This window comes from Pyxicephalus adspersus, chromosome 1 (genome assembly GCF_032062135.1).
Source record: "Pyxicephalus adspersus chromosome 1, UCB_Pads_2.0, whole genome shotgun sequence".
Lineage (NCBI taxonomy): Eukaryota > Metazoa > Chordata > Amphibia > Anura > Pyxicephalidae > Pyxicephalus > Pyxicephalus adspersus.
Window position 1 is genome coordinate 94,616,913 of NC_092858.1, and position 20,626 is coordinate 94,637,538.

At 37.8% G+C, this 20,626-nt stretch overlaps 1 protein-coding gene across 1 annotated transcript; it reads right to left on the bottom strand.

Moving 5' to 3' along the window:
- Nucleotides 1–3,957: 3,957 nt before the first annotated feature.
- On the bottom strand, nucleotides 3,958–19,763 carry SF3A3 (splicing factor 3a subunit 3). The gene is made up of 17 exons (XM_072408207.1): nucleotides 19,605–19,763; nucleotides 18,545–18,592; nucleotides 18,404–18,456; nucleotides 17,076–17,181; nucleotides 15,856–15,928; nucleotides 14,809–14,900; nucleotides 14,009–14,091; nucleotides 13,337–13,475; nucleotides 12,607–12,675; nucleotides 11,554–11,621; nucleotides 10,835–10,942; nucleotides 9,874–10,056; nucleotides 8,793–8,820; nucleotides 6,518–6,628; nucleotides 6,319–6,409; nucleotides 5,630–5,685; nucleotides 3,958–4,207 (listed from the first exon to the last, which is right to left on the bottom strand). Exons 1-17 carry the CDS (start codon nucleotides 19,698–19,700, stop codon nucleotides 4,130–4,132), a joined length of 1,482 nt encoding a protein of 493 aa, XP_072264308.1. The 5' UTR covers nucleotides 19,701–19,763; the 3' UTR covers nucleotides 3,958–4,129.
- Between the last annotated feature and the right edge of the window lie 863 nt (nucleotides 19,764–20,626).

A 20,626-nucleotide genomic window follows, 5' to 3' on the forward strand; every position in this document is an offset into this window, starting at 1 on the left:
AAGAGTGACTATGGATGAAATTTGTATGAAGCCACAATTGTTTAAAGGAAACCTGATCTAGTGCTTATATTTTTCATTCTCATCTCTTTACAGACCAAAATCAGAACAACTTACTCTTTGTTAAAAAAGGAAGAGGATGTTTATGTCAATGCAAAGTGCCAAATTTGGAACAATAATAAAACATAGGGAAGTACCCCACAGCTGCCTTTGATGTGACAGTTGAATGGCTCAGTGTTTTGTTTTTTTTACTTCGAACTCGTTATTATTAACTGAACTTATGCTACTATCACTTATGTCCTTGGAAAGTATTTTTAAATGTATGTCTTTCTTTTTAGTTTTACCACCCTTTCATGAGCAGCATATATTACCATTACAAACCTGTCTGTTGCTTTGCTGTCATACGAGTAGCAAATAACTGAATTTACCATCTTCCTGTTCATATTATACAAGTAGGCCTTGCATGATACTTAGAAAATACTTTAAAAATGTTCTAAAAGTATATTAACCTGGTGGTAATCCAGAGTGTGGCTCAGGGTGGATTTTCCAAACCAAAGCAGTAACCCCGAGCCACACGCGGGGTGGAATTGCCAGGGAGTTTAAAAGTACTACCTGGTCCCCACGTTTCAGCGGCATCCTCCAGCAGTGCTGGCATCTACTTCTCCTGGCCAAGCCCGGCCGGGCATCTGTGTTAACCTGGCCATGGCCGGCCGGGCGGGCATCTGTGTTAACCTGGCCATGGCCGGCCGGGCGGGCATCTGTGTTAACCTGGCCAGGGCATCTGTGTTAACCTGGCCATGGCCGGCCGGGCGGGCATCTGTGTTAACCTGGCCATGGCCGGCCGGGCGGGCATCTGTGTTAACCTGGCCAGTGCCGGCCGGGAGGGCATCTGTGTTAACCTGGCCATTGCCGGCCGGGAGGGCATCTGTGTTAACCTGGCCATTGCCAGCCGGGAGGGCATCTGTGTAACCTGGCCATCTGCATAAAACCTGGCCATGCCCGGCCGGGCATCCCCTGTGTGTGAACATTGGGGACGCGAGGCCAGGGGAAGCAGATATAATATGGACTAAGAGCCGTTCTGAAAATGTAAATACTGTAAATACTTTACCAATAAGTCAAACTGGAATTTTCCCCAGTCATCTTCCAGGTCCGATATATTAAAGGAGAAGCAAGTAATCAACATACCTTAGGGTGGAACAAATGCCTCTAGAACTTTCCTGTTGAAGGAAAAATCCTACAGCAAAAGCACATCCAAACTATGTCTTTTTAATGGTTCTGACTACACTGCACTGCCACTTTAAAGATTTGAATCACCATGTCACCTACCTTCTCCAGCCAGGAAGTAAAGAAGTTTAAAAAGGGTCTTTGGGAAAACACAGCTACGTTTACTTTATAAACAGCCCACAGTACATTAGCATGGTGGACAGAAACACTGGTCTTACAAAGCCATGATATATTAGAAGGTAAATCAAGCTGGTTTATATTCCTAAAAGCACTCTCCTCCAACTGAAGTCACTCTGTGGATGCAATCACTCTGGTGTACACCTAGGACCAGATAAAATCTAATTTGATAAGCTATAAATGCTTTCAAAGCATCATATTTAGACAATTTTAGGTTTAATATTTTTTTTGAACTTTAATGGGTAACAGTTTACTCAAAGCAACCTCAACTTTATTATTTTACAAGAATTTTTTTTTGAAAAAAATTCTTAAAAGATAGGTTCAATAAACAGTAGCGCCAACATTAAGTGGCAACGACAATCATTTTATTCTACAGGATTACTAATGTCTCATGGCCTGAAATGTGCATCTTGTTATGTGTGTATAACATCTATTTATCACTACCTGTCTACATATTTAAAGAATAAAAGCCCTTTTCTATGCTGCCTAAAAGACCACTAAAACCTGACTAGATGGTCTAAAATCTCTGATTTCTAGGTAACGCAAAAGGCACAGACACATCTAGACAACGTTATTCTTCCTCTTTGTCATGCCTAGGTGGTCACAAAAGGATGGCAGTGTTATCACTCTTGAGATTTGTGAAAACTTGAATTGGATCCGGTTCCTGGATAATTCTACCAAAACTGTCATACAGCTCAATACCAGATTGTGATGTTAGTTATGTCTATCTTCCCAAACTTTCTAGCCAAGAGTAATGCTTAAATAAAGCCAGTACAGAATGTCAAGAACACCAAAGAATTGGTGTAAAGGGGAAACCAATAACCCCTTCAGAAGTTTAGATTACAAAAAGCCACTACCTTAGTCAATATAGCAGTAGAACTTTCTTTGGCAGAACAGACACATCTAATGTCAGCTTTGTATCCAGGAATACCAAACATGCCTAAATTTGTACTTTAAGTGTATACAATGAAACCTTAGGCCAATTCTATCCTGAAAAATTCAAAAATAGCCATAGTCATTTCAGAATACAAGTTTCACAAAATCGTTTGATGTGGAAAAAGAAAATATTTTTCACTAAAAGTGCTACTAGGCCCAACAGTTAGATACTGCAGAAGCAGATTTCTCAAATGTGTGCTCGAAGCAGCACAGCATAGGTCAGTATGAGCAGCCATGAGGATAACAAACAAACCTAACAGGAATAGAAGGACCATAGCTTACTTTGTGGGATGCAACAACAGCCCGTGTTCCATAACAGACAATATTATAGAGCAGGGCACGGGCTCACTGCAGATATTTTTAGAACCCAGTTAGTTGCTAGCCTGCTCACTGTCCAGTGAATCCTTTTGTCCAAAAATTGCCACCTCCCTGTCAGGATTCATAATGAGGGGATGATATATTCAGCAATGTGCATGGCAAAAGTGTATCACATGTCGCACAGGAAGGTGACACAGCATTCATCTAGTCACTTTCAGCACTGGGGTTCTAAGTTGTGAATAAAGTCCTGATAAAGAGCTGCTAACAGACGACGCTCCATCCTCAATTAGGAGAATGCTTTGCACAGCCCGTTGTTCTCCACAGCCATATTTTGCGGGTGCACCATCTGGCACTTTTCAGTAACCTTCCAATTGGTTTTGGGTGGTTACGGAAAAGTTGGGTCACAATACTAGGACCACCTCCTGACTACAGTTTCTTCCCACCCACGTTAAACATTTCTATTGAGAGTACCGCAGCCTCCATGAGCTGTGTAATTGCTGCCATGAGTTGGTAAGACAAATTACCTTTGGGGAACAAGAACCTGAGAACATAAGGACATCTGTGCAGAAAGAAAGAAATGTGACAAATTACTCCTGTGCCCACAGGGTGTCTGATGGCACAATCGCCAACCTGTCAGTAAAAAAAAAAAAAAACATTGTATCCAGCCTACTGGCTGGATGCAGTGCAAACAGAACTGAAGAATGAGGGAGGTGGAAGGTGTTTTAAAACTGTCCACTGTGTTTCCTGTTAAAATAGGAACAAGTCATCTGCCAAGTAGTTGTCTTGCAAGGTAATTGGTGGAAACAGTAAGACAAGCACTCACAAGTTTTGCTACTAGATCATTTAAATAGTTAATAAAACCACCGAGTAACCAGAATGATAATCAAATAATGGGGATGGACTGTTGGAAGTAAAGACCTAGAACAATATGAGCAACAAAAGGAATTTGGCCCAAGACTGTAAAATATTTCCTCCCCTGCTGTATTACCAGACCTGATAGACAGTGGAAACTAAGACAAAATTGCCATCTACATTTAGTACAAAAGGCAGGAGATAACTGGCCAGGTGGTGAGGCAATAACCTTGTCTACAATTCTAGGAGGCTGCAGTTCTGACCTTAACATAAGGTAAGTATAACTATGTTTAATTTAAATAAACAAGTGAAAGTATTCAAGAGAGTTGCCAAAACGACACCAGAAAAGTTTAACTTATACATACCATATCACCAATCTGTTAACAAGCTACATTTAATCACACCCTCTAAAAGTATGCATGTCTTGGTATGAATGAAAACTACAAAAACAGATTTTATGTATAGAAAATTTGCTCATACTTTAATTAAAAAAGGCAACAATCCAGGCAAGTCCTGCCCTAATCAGTGGGGTCTAACAAACAGAAAAAAAAAAAAAAGTTGAACATTTTTTTGTGGGATCCAATAGACAAAAATCAGCATTAAACTGCTAGAAAAATCATCTGAATTACAGAAGGCCTTGGCGTTTTAAATCTTCATATGTCTTTTTATTGACAACGTTCCCACTGGAATCTTCATATTCCTCCTGTAAATAAAAAATCTATTTTAGTTATGGAGAATTAAATATTGAATATATAGACAATTAGGAAAAACTCGCATGAACATGCAAGCTACAGCAAAGTCTTACTGTATTGCCCATTTACTTTATTTTGATTTTTTTTTTACCAAAAACATTTTTCAATGTTTTAGAAAAGTCATTTCAATGTCATTTAGAAGTGTGGTTTCAAACTGGATAAATTATGGAACAAAATACAAAACCAGGCTGACGTACAACATCAGAGAAAAACTAAATCTGTGCTGGAAGAGGCGTAATGACAGCGTCCACTTGCCAGAGTTGCTTCCTGTCCACTTATTTTTAAATATGTCATTAAAAGCCCAACTATACCCAAAATTGAACAAAGCATATTCTAATAGCAATAAGGTAAGTAAGATGTGCATACTAACATTGCATACAAAGTGGACAGATTATGTATTCTATGGGCCAAGTATGCTGGCACTATGCTACAGCTTATTTTATGTCATCTATGAATTTAGCTGATGGAATGGTCAATCATGTGACACGGAAGCAGGAAGATTGACAGATGCCAGACTATATTCTCCCGCATCCCTGCATTACAATAGAAACCATGTGTCAACATTAGGAGGCAGTACTTTTACAGGAAGCACTTGATGAAAAGATACAATCTGTTAACAGGAAACTGGTGCTGCACAGCTAAAACAATAGATTTTTTAAACTGAATTTGGAAATTAAAAGCTCAGTTCTAGGCAATACTATTGTACACTAATCTAATTGATTGCCTAGGAGAATATGTCCTGTTTAATTTTTGGGTAAGTCATGTATGAATTGTATAGCTTTATGAAATTGCTTTACAGCTATAATTTTTCCAAGCATTCACTAAGAACATGTGAACTACACAAGCCCCAAAGCCACTTTTGGAGAGATAAATGCATCAGCCAATAGGCTCTTCGGGGCAGGGTTCTCTCCTCCTGTGTCACCCTATTTGTCTGTCATTCGCAACCCCTATTAATGTGCAGCGCTGCGTAATATGTTGGCGCTATATAAATCTTGTTTAATAACAACGCCCTAAGTACAATACAAAATAACAAAGCAATATTCTTAATCAATAACATCAAAAAAACATGCATATTCAATAGGGGAGAAATATTTTGTTTCTGGGCATTGCACTGTTATGACATCAGTTGTTGGGTTACCATGTTAGAGGTGAACCATAGAGGCACTTGTGTAGCAGTGACTGTGTTCTCGACAAGCAGAATATGTACCTTTGAGGCATCTGCCAAGTCCCAAAGGGACTTGTTTCCTATAAACGATTGAGCACTGAAGTGAAAGTAACTTAATACATGAATAACCATTTGTGCTGTATCATAACCCTTCATTTTATGTTGACAGTCCTGTTTATTACCAATGAGAATGACACAACTAGCTTACCTCTGTATCAGGCTGCCATCTCTCTAAAGCCTTTTGCTGCTTGAGTTTTGACCACACTGAAAAAACAAACAAATGGGGAAAACCAATTTTATCACAAGATTACCAGAAATAGTAGAGGGGACGTTACTGATAGACATTTAAAAGACAAAACAAAAACAAAACAATAAACAACATAACATATTTGATATAAAAAATAGCCTGATATGTCAGGCAAAAACAGATTATCTTTTTTAAATTGTAATTATAGGCTTCCCTTATAGACAATACAAAGTTACTGAAACTACTGAGTGAAAAAACCCTTTAAGCAGCACAGTAAGTCAACAGTCTTCACTGATTACCCATCATGGAAGCCACAACTGCAATCAAAGGATTTCTGGGGTTTGCAATAAGCTAGCATTCTTTTCTGCTGAAGAAAACTAATTAGCTTTTCCAAATCCATTGGAGGTTCGAGATACAGCCAATTTACAAACTTGCCCTTGCACTGAAAAGATTTTATACTTTTTATTACAAGAAAAAAGTCCTTTAACCTCCAACTTAGAGTTGAAGCATTTGCCAGCTGTACTATAAAACATGTACACCCCCCCCAACACCCCATCAAAAATATACATACAGTATATCCTGAAATGTTGATTGGTCTAACAAGGATCAGTTAACATAAAACATACAATAATTGTGATATATTTACTTACAGGAAACTGCATCTTCTATCTGTGTGACATTAGCAAAGTGAGCTGTATTTGGAATGCCCAGACACCTCATACCATGTGCATGCCTCCATTCCTGGCAATGAGAGCAGAATGACATTATTGACAATTACTTGTAATTATATACAAAAAACAGTGTATATTTATATTATTAATTCATAGAGTCCATCAATTAAATACTTACAGCAAAGTGGCGTTGAAAAGCCTTGGGCCCTCTGTAGGTGTAATTTCCACAAATCTCACAGTTGTAGTTTATATTAAGGCCATGAAGTTTGTACAGCCAGTATGGTATAGGCTACAAAAAAAAAACAAAAAACAATAAAAAAAACAATATGTAGCGTGAATCGTGAGATATTTTCACACAGTTTTATTTCTAAGTTATGGCTATAACAAAAAAGGTAGAAAACCACTGAACTTGCCCTTTAAGTAAATGGTAAAGTTGCTGCTAAGGTGGAACATTTTGTGTAACACAGTTGAAGTGAAGTAAAATTGTTTTAGTTCATATACAATCAACCAAGCTTGTGTATACAAACACACTGGCCACCTAAAAAGAAACTAAACCCAAAACTGCAAAAAGAAAAAACTACAGGACAGTCTGATCGCTCCCTCTCCTGCTTGCCATCTTCTCTTCTTCCTGTTCTTCAACCTATGTCACCCGACCCAGGCACAAGATCTTTCTCTGTGCAAAAAGGCTCCTTCCCAAAGTGCCTCCCGGGATGCCTGACATAGGGCTTTGCGTTCCCAATCATTCTCGACCGTCTAGGCCAGGGGTCAGCAACCTTTACTATCAAAAGAGCCATTTTGCCTCCTCTTCCACTAAAGAAAAATAGTCTGGAGCCGCAAAACATAACACAGTTTATAAACTTTTAAAAGCTTCGCAGTGTCTTGGGAGGAAGGGGATCCCCCATTAGAGATCTCCCCGCGGCAGCCGAAGGGAGCCACAACAAGGAGGCTGAAGAGCCGCATGCGGCTCCGGAGCCGCAGGTTGCAGACCCCTGGTCTAGGCAATCGAGAATTAGGGGGTGGTGCTGCACTCTTTAAAAAAAAAAAAAAAAGTGTTGCACTTAAAGAAAAAAAAAACAAACACACCTTTTGTCTACCCTTTTATGTAAAGTGAAAAATGTGAGTTTAAATATGCTTTATTTTGGTGCAACTGCTTGCTAATGCAAATATCTAATCAATCTCAATGCATTTAGACATGTAGACTTTTTTCAAGAAAACCTGATGAACACAAACAATACTACCTAGGGTTGATGCCAAAATGTAGAAAGTAAGTGTGTGTGTGTGTGTGTGTGTGTGTGTGTGTGTGTGTGTGTGTGTGTGTGTGTAAGTGTTGAATGAGCACTTCCACAGAAACTAAAAGAGGTAAGTGGCAGACTAGCAAGTGTATGATCATCAATAAGCATGACCATCACTATAGTTGATTTCTCCAACCAATGTTCACAAAAATTACAAAAAAAAAAAAAAATCCAAAAAACTACACCCCAGACACTACAGGCCTCAGCTAGCATGTTAAATGATAAAGCTCATGACAATACAATTAGAAAATGACTGAACAAGTATGGGTTGTTTGGAAGGGTTGCCAGGAGAAAGCTTCTTCTCTCTAAAAAGAGCACGGCAGCATAACTTTTTTTTTCTAAGTCACATCTGAATAAACTTCAAGACTTCGGGAACAATGTCTCCAGACGAGACCAAAGTGGAGATTTATGGTGAAAACCAAACACAGCATATCGATACAGACACCACATCACCAGACACCCTGCTTGACAGTGGGTAAGGGGTGAAGATTTGGCCTTGGTTTGAATTGGATGGGCACCTTTGCATGGGGTCAACCATGAACTCCTCTGCAGACCAAGGTATTCTAAAATCAAATGTAAGGACATCTGTGCAACTGCCAAAGCCTGGCAAAAATTGGGTCAGGAAACAGGACAGTGACCCCAAGAACACCAACAAATCTACATAAACAGAAGGTGGCCTAGTCAATGAAAGTCTAAACTTCAACCTAGTAAAAATGTTGTAGCAGGACATTAAGGGAACTGTGCATAAAATGAATGGTCACAAACCTCAATGAACTAGAGCAATGTTGTAGGGAAGAGTGTGACAAAATTCCTTCACAATGATGCAAGAGACTGACAGTCACACAGAAAATGATTTCTCAAGGTATTGCTACTAAAATTGGTTCTACCAAATCATGGTACATACTTAGTTTTTTTTTTTTTTTTACACATGGATTCTCCATTTTGGTTTTATTTATGTTGAATAATGACACAGTGGAATCCGATGTCTGTTTTTTTGCTATTCAAGTCAAACAATTTTGGAACCTGCTAAGTACTGCTTTTTCTCATGTATTATGTATTATACCAGTTGATAATATGTCAGCTGGCAAACAAAGAAACCAACTGAAGAAATTGCTGAAACTAGTAAACTGTGGTAAGAACTGCCCAATGTATTAGTAATACCTCTAAGGATAGTGGTAACGCATCATCTCTGAGCAAGGTAAGGGTAAAAAATACGATCAGGTCATTTGGTCTAATGAGATTTTTACCAAAAAAAAAAAAAAAAAAAAAAAAAAAAAAAAAAAAAAAAAAGGTAAAACTAGACAGAAAACAGGTCTAAACGTCTGACATTTTTGAGAAACTTCATCGAACATACTCAAACTTTTTTTTTATATACACTGCAGACCAAAGGAAACAAGATAAATTCATGGCAAGGTTTTACATACGCAATAATGAATTGAGTGAAATTTAGGAAACTGCTGTGGGCTTCCTGTTGCAGAAAAACAAAAGGAAGAAACCAAAAACTATCCCTAAATTAAAGAAAACAAATGTCACAATTAAATGACTGCCTCCCTACACTTGTTGCAAGGAAATTCCCTTACTTTATTGGGGGGCCATACCCAGGACATATAAGGTTCGAGTTCCTAAATAGAGACAAATAAAAGCAAAAACCTGACAGAGGTTTCAATCCTTCCTCACACTACATGAAACTAAAAAATAAAAGTTTTGCCTGGATTAATTTAAACATCTTAAATAGAAGTATAAACCTGTTAAAACAATCTGACAATGCACATGCTCTTACCACAGGTATATAAAACCCGAATGCATTTTGTTAGGTAAATCTGTCAATGCTTCTCAAAGCTAATATTTCTGTTGGCTAGGTGAATCACATAATCGTCTTACTTTGTAACAGATTCCCAGAAAGAATTTTCAGTTCTGGCTCTACAAAATCAAATTGTAGACAATTGTGTCCCACTGGCTTCTGTACTATGTATAATAAAGGACAACAAAGGAGTCCATCTGCAGAGCAGTGACACCTTTGTCTATGGACTTGTAAAAGGGGTGACAATCTAGTTAAGCTGAAAGATACATGAATGCACCAAATGATTCAAGGTGACTGACAATGAATTATAACTAATCACATCAAACAGTAATTATTAAAACAGGCATAAACAACTGGGTAACATGGCATAAATACCTGGGTAAAATAAAGTTTTTGCATCTACCTGATTACAGTTTCCCCCCACCCTGCTAAGAACACTACTGGATTTTATTTATTTGTATTTTAGGAGATAATTTATCGGACATTGGATAAGTCTGCAATTGACCTGTTTTTTCCAAAAAATAGTTGTACAAAAGGTAAATAAAACAACTTACAGACAGGATTTCAACATATTCATAAATCTGAGCTTCAAGAAAGGCAATGTCCTTATTCTTTTCAGTGTCTCTGTTGAAATATACATATTATGAAATCAGTTTGGATTATAATGGAAACACATCATACAAATATAAAGCACTTAACCACTGTTTCAACGATAAAAGTATGCACAAGCATAAAGCACATGAAAACACTACATCAATGTCCAAACTAGTGAAGCAAGCAGGGACAATATCCTATGCATTATTAGCCTGATAAAAAGATCCATTCAAATTCTTGCGGTTAGAAAGAACAGCCATGCAGTGGAATAGTGTAAACTAAGCTACAACGTGTGGTAGGCAGTAACTGTCATGGAGAGGGATGCAGTTTGAAGGTTCCAAGAATGACTGAGTTCTTGCTGTACTTTCATATGTATGGCTTGAAATTATTATACATTAAAGATTTAAAAGATCTATAAATCACCTGTCAGCCCTTAAATTCAAAAATGCTGCCACTGTGCTGCTTGAAAAATGCAGCATTGTATCTCATGGTGTGGCATATCTCTTTCCATGCAACATGCTTTGAACTCTCCTGACAGTTCCTATATCACTACATGATGCACAAGATGGTAGGAGGAACCACTGCATGAAGCGGGGCCCAAGTGTCAAATACCTGCAGTTGCCAGGGAACAACAAAGTGGATGCTTTTTAATGCACATGACACCTAATGAAAATATATTGCCACTATAAACATATTTATGTATTACTACTAGCGTGCCTAAAATCTAGAATGATGGGCTTAATAATAGCTTTTCCTGCTGTTGGTAAATAAAAAGAAAGGAAAAAAAAAACTAATGACAGGTATTTACCTTCTGATACCCTTTGCTTTAGGGTTCTTTGTAAACAAAGAGGGGTCCAGTGAATCCAGAGACTTTCCTTTTGTGCCAAACAGTCTTTGAGCTCTCTCTTCAAGAGTTCTATTAAAAAATATAAAGCAATACCATGCAGTTTTTTCCCATGTCATACTTTGAACTTTAATATATCTAACCAAAATTGAGAATTTATGCAAGAGTTTAAATACATTTCTACTGCCTTTTTTAACTACCACCTTGCACGCCAGGCCTTATTCCTTTTGAAACAAATTCTTAGAGCAATTTTATTTATATTACTCCAACTATGTAATGCATGGAAAAAAAGTAAAATCAGCTTTAAAGACCCTTTATACCACTGCACACAGTTTGTAACAAAACCCTCAAAAACAGACTCCATATTTCTCGTCTTACAGTTTTATATAATGCTTTTGGAGGTGTTTCTCTATACTGTAGGCAAATGTTGGGTCTACTTTTGCAGTGGTGAGCATTAGTCATAAAACTGATTTCATAACAGCAAGCATACCCATAATGTCAAGGTTTAATTCAACCTAAATTATAATATTTTAGAAAGATGCTTACAGAGCATTCTGGTAATAAAAGCTCTTATTCTCCCATATGTCTGGAAAATGCAGTCCTTACATTTCCCTTAAGACGTGTACTTTACAATAGCTATCACTACATCAAATAACACAATAGTAGAAAGCTATACAACTTACCCTCCACATTTCAGACCCAGAGCAAGCAGAGCTGACTTCAGTCTGTCTAATCCAAGTGAGGCCAACTCCTGGCAAAAAGGACAGGGAAAACATGCACAGTTCATTGGAATGTAGATACGTACACACGGGTTATACCTATATTTATCAATTAGGTTTGAGCTACTCACGTCACTTCCCTACTTCTAACCAGTTAACTACGCCACATCATACTGTTAATTTATCACAGGATACATACCAGCTCATGGGTTTAATAGTAGAAGTAACTCTGTTAAGAATTATATTAGGTGACTTTAGACATTGTAAAGAAAGTCATGGACTGTAAAGCCTTTAATGGTCCAAAATAGTGGAATCTGTGACATTCCAAAAGTTCAGAATGTGAAGATGAAGAAACCTCCATTACCCAATCTGCCCTTTTTGTCCCTGATCTGCCTGGAGTCAGTAAAGATAAGGGTCTTATACCTGCAATGCTTCCAAAAAGGAGACCTGTCTTCTCTTATGTAATAAAATATGGAGGGCTCGTTAGCCCCCTTGTGAAAGAAAAAAAAAATTAGAAAAAGTTAAAAGCACTTTTAAAAATAATCGCCTTACCATAGAATCCTTTGATAGGAAAGTGGAGGATCTCAAATGAAGCATTAATACACTGCACTAAGCAAACCAATCCTATTTAAAATCTTTTACAAACTTTTTTTATTGGTTTCACTTAGAAGCCTATTAATACCAAGTAGCACCACTCTGTTACATTGCACTGTGCACAACTCTTTCATGCCATGAATACTGAACATTATTTGATGGCCCTGCCTTATCATCGGGGAAACACGGTAGTGTTTTTTCCACAACTTAAAATATTGCAGAATGACCATGCATCCCTAAAACTGGGTTTTTAACAAGCCCATTAGTAGGAGTGGGGGGCTTTAAAAATCCACCTGACCTTAAATCAATAAATACCCAAAACTCTTTATTATTCCACATTATACGCTATATGTTACTTAAGTAGACTTTGGAAGAGACAAAATAAGAGAATACCCTACACACATGAAACAAATTAAAACTTACTTCCCACGACGAAAAAGCAGAGAGATCCAAATGTGCTCCAGCATGCGTCAAAGCACTGCTAGTTTCTTTCTAAAAGGAAAGAAGCAACACATTCATAACATTAGAAATATTTACAACCCAGCACTGCCAGAATCATTCGTGTTTCCCTATAAACAGAACTTCTATGCCCACTTGCTGTATATAGCAGCATTAAAATTATGTTTTTCCTACCTATAGGTATATTTATGCATGCTTTATATAACCAAGTAGATTTAACAAAAAAATACCATCTAGTGGCTACACAGTAAACACAATGTATTCCTTCATTATAAACCCAATATCATGGGTCTAAAATCTCTTAAAATGTGCATCTCAGTCAAAATAAGTTCTAGGAATCTCTATTAGCTTCTCATTTGAACATACTTCTTAGTATTATTTAATTGGCCACGACATATATGATTCAAAGCACCATCTTTCCCTGAAAACCCACCAGATACTAGCCATAGATAACCAGCATGGAGGCTACTCCAGAGAGAGTTGGTACAGAGAGTTGGTAAGTACTTTTTTAACTGGTAAGCTGAAATGGTTCGCACGCTTGCCTTGACAGTTTTTTATTAGAGCATACAAGACAACTGACAAAGAAAAATTATTTTAGACTTTTTCTGGCAATAACTGCATTTGAGCCATCTCTGCGTTTCCAATATATTCTCCAACCTCTCTAAGTAATATGATAATAATATTGATTGCTTACTGGCCAGCCTGGAAAGGTCCCAGTCTCCCATTTCTTCTCAAATTCATTCTGTATTTTGCCAAACAGCTCATTCTGATCCAGAAGAGGTTTCACCCTATCTGTATAATCTTGTAAGTACTCCAGGAGCACTTCCAAATACCTATATAAAGGAAGAAACACAAATACATGCAGTTAACAAAACAATAATGAGAAACAGATTCAGATTCTCCAAAGCCAGAACACCTCCCCAAACTTGCTTACCCAACTTCCTTTCTTCCTTAACAACCATTAATTAGCCTTGGTTCCATTTTTTTCTACTTACTGTATACTCTCCCACCTCCCTCAGAGTACAGGCTTAATTAGGAAGGGCCTTCTCCAGTATAAAAAATACCATTTTATATATGCAGATTTGTAATCTGGAGTTTTTATTTATTGAATGGAACAGCAAAATGTAAGAACACTAAAAATACAATTGTATTACTGAAGCTGTTCACTCCATAGCCCTGCATTACAAAAAATGTTTTACTTTTTCCTGCATTAGACTTAATTTTACTCTGTAAACTGTAAAAGAATGTAACTTTCTCAATCTATTGAAGCAATAAGTCTGATTATTTTCCTGCCCCCCCCCCCATTCTACCCTAAAGCATGTAACTATCAACTTAGACACCACAATTAAATTGTGAAACAACCTACCGTTTGTATTCAGCATTTTTACGTTCTTTGGGAATGTCAAAAAGTTGGTCAAAAGTCGTTAGGTATGTGATGTAATCCAGTTTCTGAAAAAAATGTAACAGTAATTTAAAAGGAAATACTAGAATGTCTTTTCAGGAAGAATAGTGACCGATTCTCAGGACCATTAACTTAGCTGTGGAGTTTGCCGGAGCCACTGACAAATGACAGAACAAGAAACTGTTACGCCCTTATGGATTGCATCCTGGATAGCACACAAATACATCTGGACAATGGGGATGGGGGTTTTCTTTGGGGGTAAACTAGAGCCTGACAGCGGGATGGAAGAAAAGTGTCCCAGTTGCTGTGAAGGGCAGTAACTAAGGCAAGAAGGAAGTCCTAAATCTCAACATCACCTTATAGTTTGTTAAAATAAACAGTTCTTTTTGTGAGAGAGCTGCCAGTTTACTAGTTTAGAAACTGAACTTGCAAAGGTGGTAGCAACAAGCTTGTGTGTTCGGGTCAAGACAGTAACAGGGGAGCAGACAGGAGGAGTTACATGCAAGACTTCATGAACAAAAGTTTTAAAAATAATGGGTCAATAGTTTCTGAAATAGGACAGCAAGGACAGAAATATGACCATTAATAATGTTTAATAGAAAGACAATTCTGGTCCTCAACTACCCACAAAAATAAATAAATATTTGGATCGAAACCCCAAGACTGCCAGATAACTCTATGCTAAAAAATTTAAACTACATTAATATTAGCTAATAACATTTTTTAATGTTAAAAGGAGACTTCATTAAAACACCACTTCCTACCTCAGATGACTTAAGGTTTGTGTACTTCAAGTAACAGTCATGAAGGTCCAAGTATCGACCATAGCTTTCTTCATCTGTGAACTCCACCAAATCTATAGCAGAAACATAGATGTAAATAAATTGGACATAGATAGATTAGAAAGTAGTATATATAGCTAGGTATGTTGGCTTCTTTGATTTAACACTTGTAAAAGGCCTAAAACTAAGGGCCTGACCATGATAAAGGATTTCAACCAATCACTATAAGTAATCATTTTCTAAGTTGGCTAGAAAGACAGCATATCAGTCAGGTAACTTTGACCAAATGTTGGGAAAAACCACAAAAACTTCCATTTACTTTGGGGTTTCAAGAAAAATTGTTGAGGGTAAGTTGCGTTGATCTATTCCGTAAATATTAAGTCTGAAAACTGATTAACATTAACAGAAAAATTTGAAACTAGCATGGTCAGCATTAGGTTAAAGGGCGCCTTCAGAAAACATCAGTTTCAACATCAAAAGAAAATACAAAAATATCCAACAGTTATCCTTGACTTGCATGTCAATTAAAAAAAAACAACATTTTGCACATTTCTCCAGGTTTTATATTTCTGTACTTGTAGTAGGTTTAATAGAACTGTTGATGAGCTAGAAGTATAGCAAGCTCCAACCTTGCTCTTTTAGATGACAAAAGCCTATTTTTAGCTCTGAATTCCAAATCACACTTTGTCAGTCCTGCCTACCTTACTTCTGGTGCATTTTTTTGGGCACTTATTGAACAGATCTAATAAAACACTTAAATGGTATGCTTGGCACATTAGAAGGAAAGACATTAACATGGCTTACTATTAGGGTTTACATACTCTTTAAATATTGATAATTTTTAATATCCAAACTAGCTAAAGTGTTCCAGAATTTGATGTGTTGGGGAATATAAAAGAAACGTCTTGGCATTTAGAAGCGACAAAAGGCATTGTGATGTTACTTGTGAAGGACCAGAAGGAGGTAGATTTAAAGTGACAAGCACAGAACTTACAACAATCACAGAATATACCAGCAGGAAGTACTTACTTTGAGCTTCTTCACTTGTGTTTTCTCTGGTTTTCAGCAGCTCATCAAATTCCACAGACATGGGGACGCAGATCTTTCAAACAAAGAATTTTGATAAATGACTAATCAAGTTCAATTTCTTAACAGAAACAAAGTATTTTAAATGCAAATTAGAGTGAGACAGACTCAATTTACTAAGGTACACTGCATGTAAATTACCATGAATGTTACTTTTAGCCAATGATTATTACCATACTGATGAACTGTTTTGGCAAATCATAACAGCCCAGCCCATAAAGCATCACACTTCCTTTTATGTTGTATGGACTGTTTATATTATAGAGCAGATCTATAGAAACATCAGCAGCAAATCAGAGTTACTTTCATTTCAATAAAAATTACATGTCAAATTAATAAGATCATCAAATGATACAAAAAACGAATTAAAGCTGAAAGTAAAATCTGAGCTAGGCCATACTTCCACATGAGCTTCCATACAGTATTTGTATTGTGATTGGATTTTATGAATTTATGACCAATAGGAATGAGTGTAGCGATGCAGAGAAAGTTTAGCTATGTACAAAACATCAGTTGCACAGGTCTCTGTATTTAATGCTTGCTTTAAAATTTTAACTGAGTGTCCAGCGATAATGAACTCTTTTCATGTTTCTCTAATCACATAACCTCCATTAGCACTCCTGGATCTTTGACCTGAGGGTTTGTATTTATTAGTTTTTTAGTGCCAAGGTTATTAGCTGTAACCTTCATTTTGAGTTTTATTAGAATACATTATTTGACAGAAGACTAAAGTCTAGCTGTCAACAGAGAACAAAGCATCCAATACAACATGCAACAATATAAAAAAATCCAAGCTGTTTCTACTGGGTAAACAAGAAATCGCCCCTTTTGCCATGCATGTGTTTTAATATAGCTTTAGTCACTCTTGCTCATGCTAGGGAACTGCTGCCTCCTGGAAGATACTACATCATAGCAATTTCCTGGGGCTGCTCCATTGGGAATCAATGTTGTGAGTGACTGCAGGATCGCTCAATCTTGAAGTGGGTCTGAACAGACCCTAACAATACATTTATTGCACATACTGTATACAATGTTTTCAAAATAACATGGATAAGCATTTGTTGGTATTTCACATGTACATAAACAGTCTTTTACTGAAACAATAATGAGCAGTAAAAAAAAAAAACAAAAAAAACTTTAGGTTACACCAATATATAATATACCTCATTTGGATGCTTCCGATGAAACTCTTTAATCAATTTGAGTCTATTGTAGAATTCACCAAACTCGTTAGGGCCAGATATTGCACTGAGTTCCTCTTTTCTTAATCTATAAAACAAAATTTTTTGTGTCAAAACTACAAAACAAACTATGCACTTTGGGATCAAATTAAGGAAAGTTAGCCAAGGATGAAAAGTGTCTAATTTTGCAGATAAATGAGCATAATTATGCTAACCATTTTTTAAACATATGGTAAAGTCTGAATTTTTGCCTTTAAGATTACATCAGATCCTCTGTATAGGTCCCAGTTCCCATGAAGTTGTTAATGGAAATGACCAACACTCACCTTGTATTAATAATAATACACAGCAATATATGAAGGTTTTGTGATTTACTTACAATCTAATACACTGATATTTGTCATTAGAAAACCTCTACTTTCTCGGTTTCCTTTTCAATACATAAAACCCCCAAAACATAAAAAAGGTAGTTGCAAATATTTATGCCATACCATACCAAGTCACTGTTTCTACAATCTATGTATGTAAAAATGCATTGTAGGTATACAAGCACCCTGATAACTTTCACCAAAAAGCCAGAGGTTGCTATACAAAAATAGATATCTGTAAGACACATTCTTTAGTCAAAAGGTTAATCAAACTATCAAAAAATAAACCACCTTTGTTAGTCGTACTTAAAATTAAAAAAAAAAAAAACAAAGCAATCTGAAGCGGCTGTGGCAATGAACGCAAGATTTTTTCAGACATTTTAAAATGCTTAATTAGCCATTCACTTGCAGTTGGAAGCCATGGGATTCATTTCCTTGTGCTCCAGTCCAGTGGTCGCCAACCTTTTTGGACCTACAGAACACTGAACTCACGCGTTCCAGACCACGCTTTCGCGGGGGGCCGGGTGTCACTCAAAGGGGAAGAAACTTACTTAATGACATCATGATGCCAGAACCTGCACACTCGAAGTCTACAAGGCTACAGAGTGCATGGGTTGAGTTCAGAGACACAACCCGCACATTACCCTGAGCCTGGAATATATACGGAGGGCATGGTCCGTGGCTCTGGCCGGTGCACCCCCTCCCAGCGGGGTCAGAAGGACCCTGTGGTGAGGCGCACCTGCCAGAGCTGCGGACCACCAAAATATTCTTGCGGACCACTGGTTGGCGACCGCTGCTCTAGAGAGTATACCAGGATGGCCCCATGTAAACAAGGAAGTGCAAAGCCTTGGGACTCTGTTGTCTACTCTGTATTCTATTAGTGGAGAGATATTTGATCCTTAGTAATAAACTATATAGAATTTATTTAAGAATTACTCTTACCCATCTTTATCTTCATATAAATCCCTCAGATTTGAGCTAACGTCCATAAACCTCTGAAAAGAAGAAAAAATGAATAGTGAGGTTGCAGCTATATCAAAACAATAAAAGTAAACAAAAGTTATAATAATGAACAGCACTTACATCCAGCATTGTTCTTGCTCTGTGATCTGAGTTAATCTGTTCACGTAGCTGCAGAGAAAATAAAATGATTATACTACCAGTAAAAGAGAAAGCTTTAGTGAATTTCAGATTGGCTTTTTTTAAATATTGGGGTCTATTTTCTTGGGGTTTTCTTTTTCATACAAGCGATGTTTATTAAAGCTGCATGTGATGTGGCTGGGTCTTTTTATGTAAATTGCACTGCACTATGGTGATGGAGGATCATCTCATGAACTTAAAGGTTCAACACTTTCTTAGCAGTGCTCAACTCAGAAAAGTTTTTAAGCTGGGTAAGAAATTATATGCGGGTGGCAGCCCCTGTATTGTGACACAACTAATCAGTAACCAGCCAAAAACAAAGAAGTTCAAAATGTAAAATCCCACTCTTCACTTCCAAGCAGGCAAATGATATTTGGTGAACGGGCTGATGGCTGCTTTTAAATGCAGCAAACAGAGGATGCAGAAGCTGCGTTTATGACATAAGTGGTGATTGGGTTACATACAATGGGCAGTCAGAAGCTCGTAGTGTACATGGTGCGGTCTGGTAAAATAAAAAACCTCCATGGTGTGGCAGATTGGTGCAGGGGGGAGTTGTGTGTAAACAGAGATAACTCTGCAGAGGTCCTGCTGGTCCTATGCTCTCCAATCAGCAGAAAGCTTTTGTATTGTTTACATTGTGTACAATGGTGACACGTGTACAACACACACAATGTGCATACAGCAGATCAGCAATCCCCAGAGATACAAGGATACAAGTGATGAATTATGGAGACCATTAGGCCTATCACACAATCATATCTCCATACAGAGATCTATACAATACCCACCACAACTACTAATATCTTCCTTCCTTCACAGTAAGCACTGATTGCCAGTAATACAGAACTGATAGGGATAATAAAGAGGTAAATCCCTGCACAGAGTGTAACGTGGAGATCATTGCCAGGGCCGGATGTGTGGGCGCCGGGCAGCCTCGGGTACACCAGCCGCTCAGTCACAGCACACAGCAGAACCCCAGCTATACCACAAAGCCAGGCCTTACCGTGGCTTTCTTCGCCATCATTTCCTTCGACATAACGTCCATGAGTCGCTCTTTTTCCTCATGGTAGCGCCGCTGCTGCTCTAACATAGTCTCCATGTTGGCCAAGTCGCAGGCCGGAAGTAGAATGTTCACCAAACTAGTTCCCCTCGACTTTAAGAACAATAAATATAAGTTCCGCGCTTTGAGTTCCTTTAAGAAGCTTACTGTCACACAGCGCCCTCTGATGGTCATTGCTTTGTGTGTGTGTCTTTGCTTTAAGAGAAGGAAAAAAAGAGTACAGCGCCGTAGGCGCCCTCTGTTGGGAATTTTTCAGTCTTGCAGTGAGTGAAGGAAGGTGAGAAGGAGCCAATTCGCCCTCTGCTGGTCATTCGTATTGTGTGCTCAAATCGAGTCTTCGAAGCACCTCAAATGGAATTTCAAGCTGGAAATGTCTTTATTATTATTAATATTATTATTATTGTTATTATTAATAAACAGGATTTAAATAGCACCAACATATTACGCAGTACTATACATTAATTAGTTGCAAATGACAGATACAGTGACACAGGAGGAGGAGAGGACCCTGCCCCGAAGAGCTTACAATCTAGTCTTTACCTAGGAATGCCCATAGTTGAAGTAGATATTTAAGATTCATTATCATTTTACATATTCATGCATATGTCATTTGTTGGTAATATATATGGGGGTAAATGATATGGGGGCCACCCCTGCCCTCCATGTCTATGCTCCCCCATATATGACACTCCAACGCCTGTCCCCCCCCCCCACCCCCACATTCTACCCACTAAAAATAAAACTAAAGCCCTGGAATTAAGGAGAAATATGAAATGTGAAACTATCACATTTTTTGGGTGTATCAGATTACCGGACCCCACTGGGCCTTGTGGTTCTTTCTTCTAGGTCACAATCATTAACTACAGCCAGGATTGTAAGCACAATTAGGTGCATTTAAAGCAATTTAGAAAATCGGGTCCTACTGAACAGGTGCTTCTGAATTGCCTTATCTGCTGCTTCTTTAA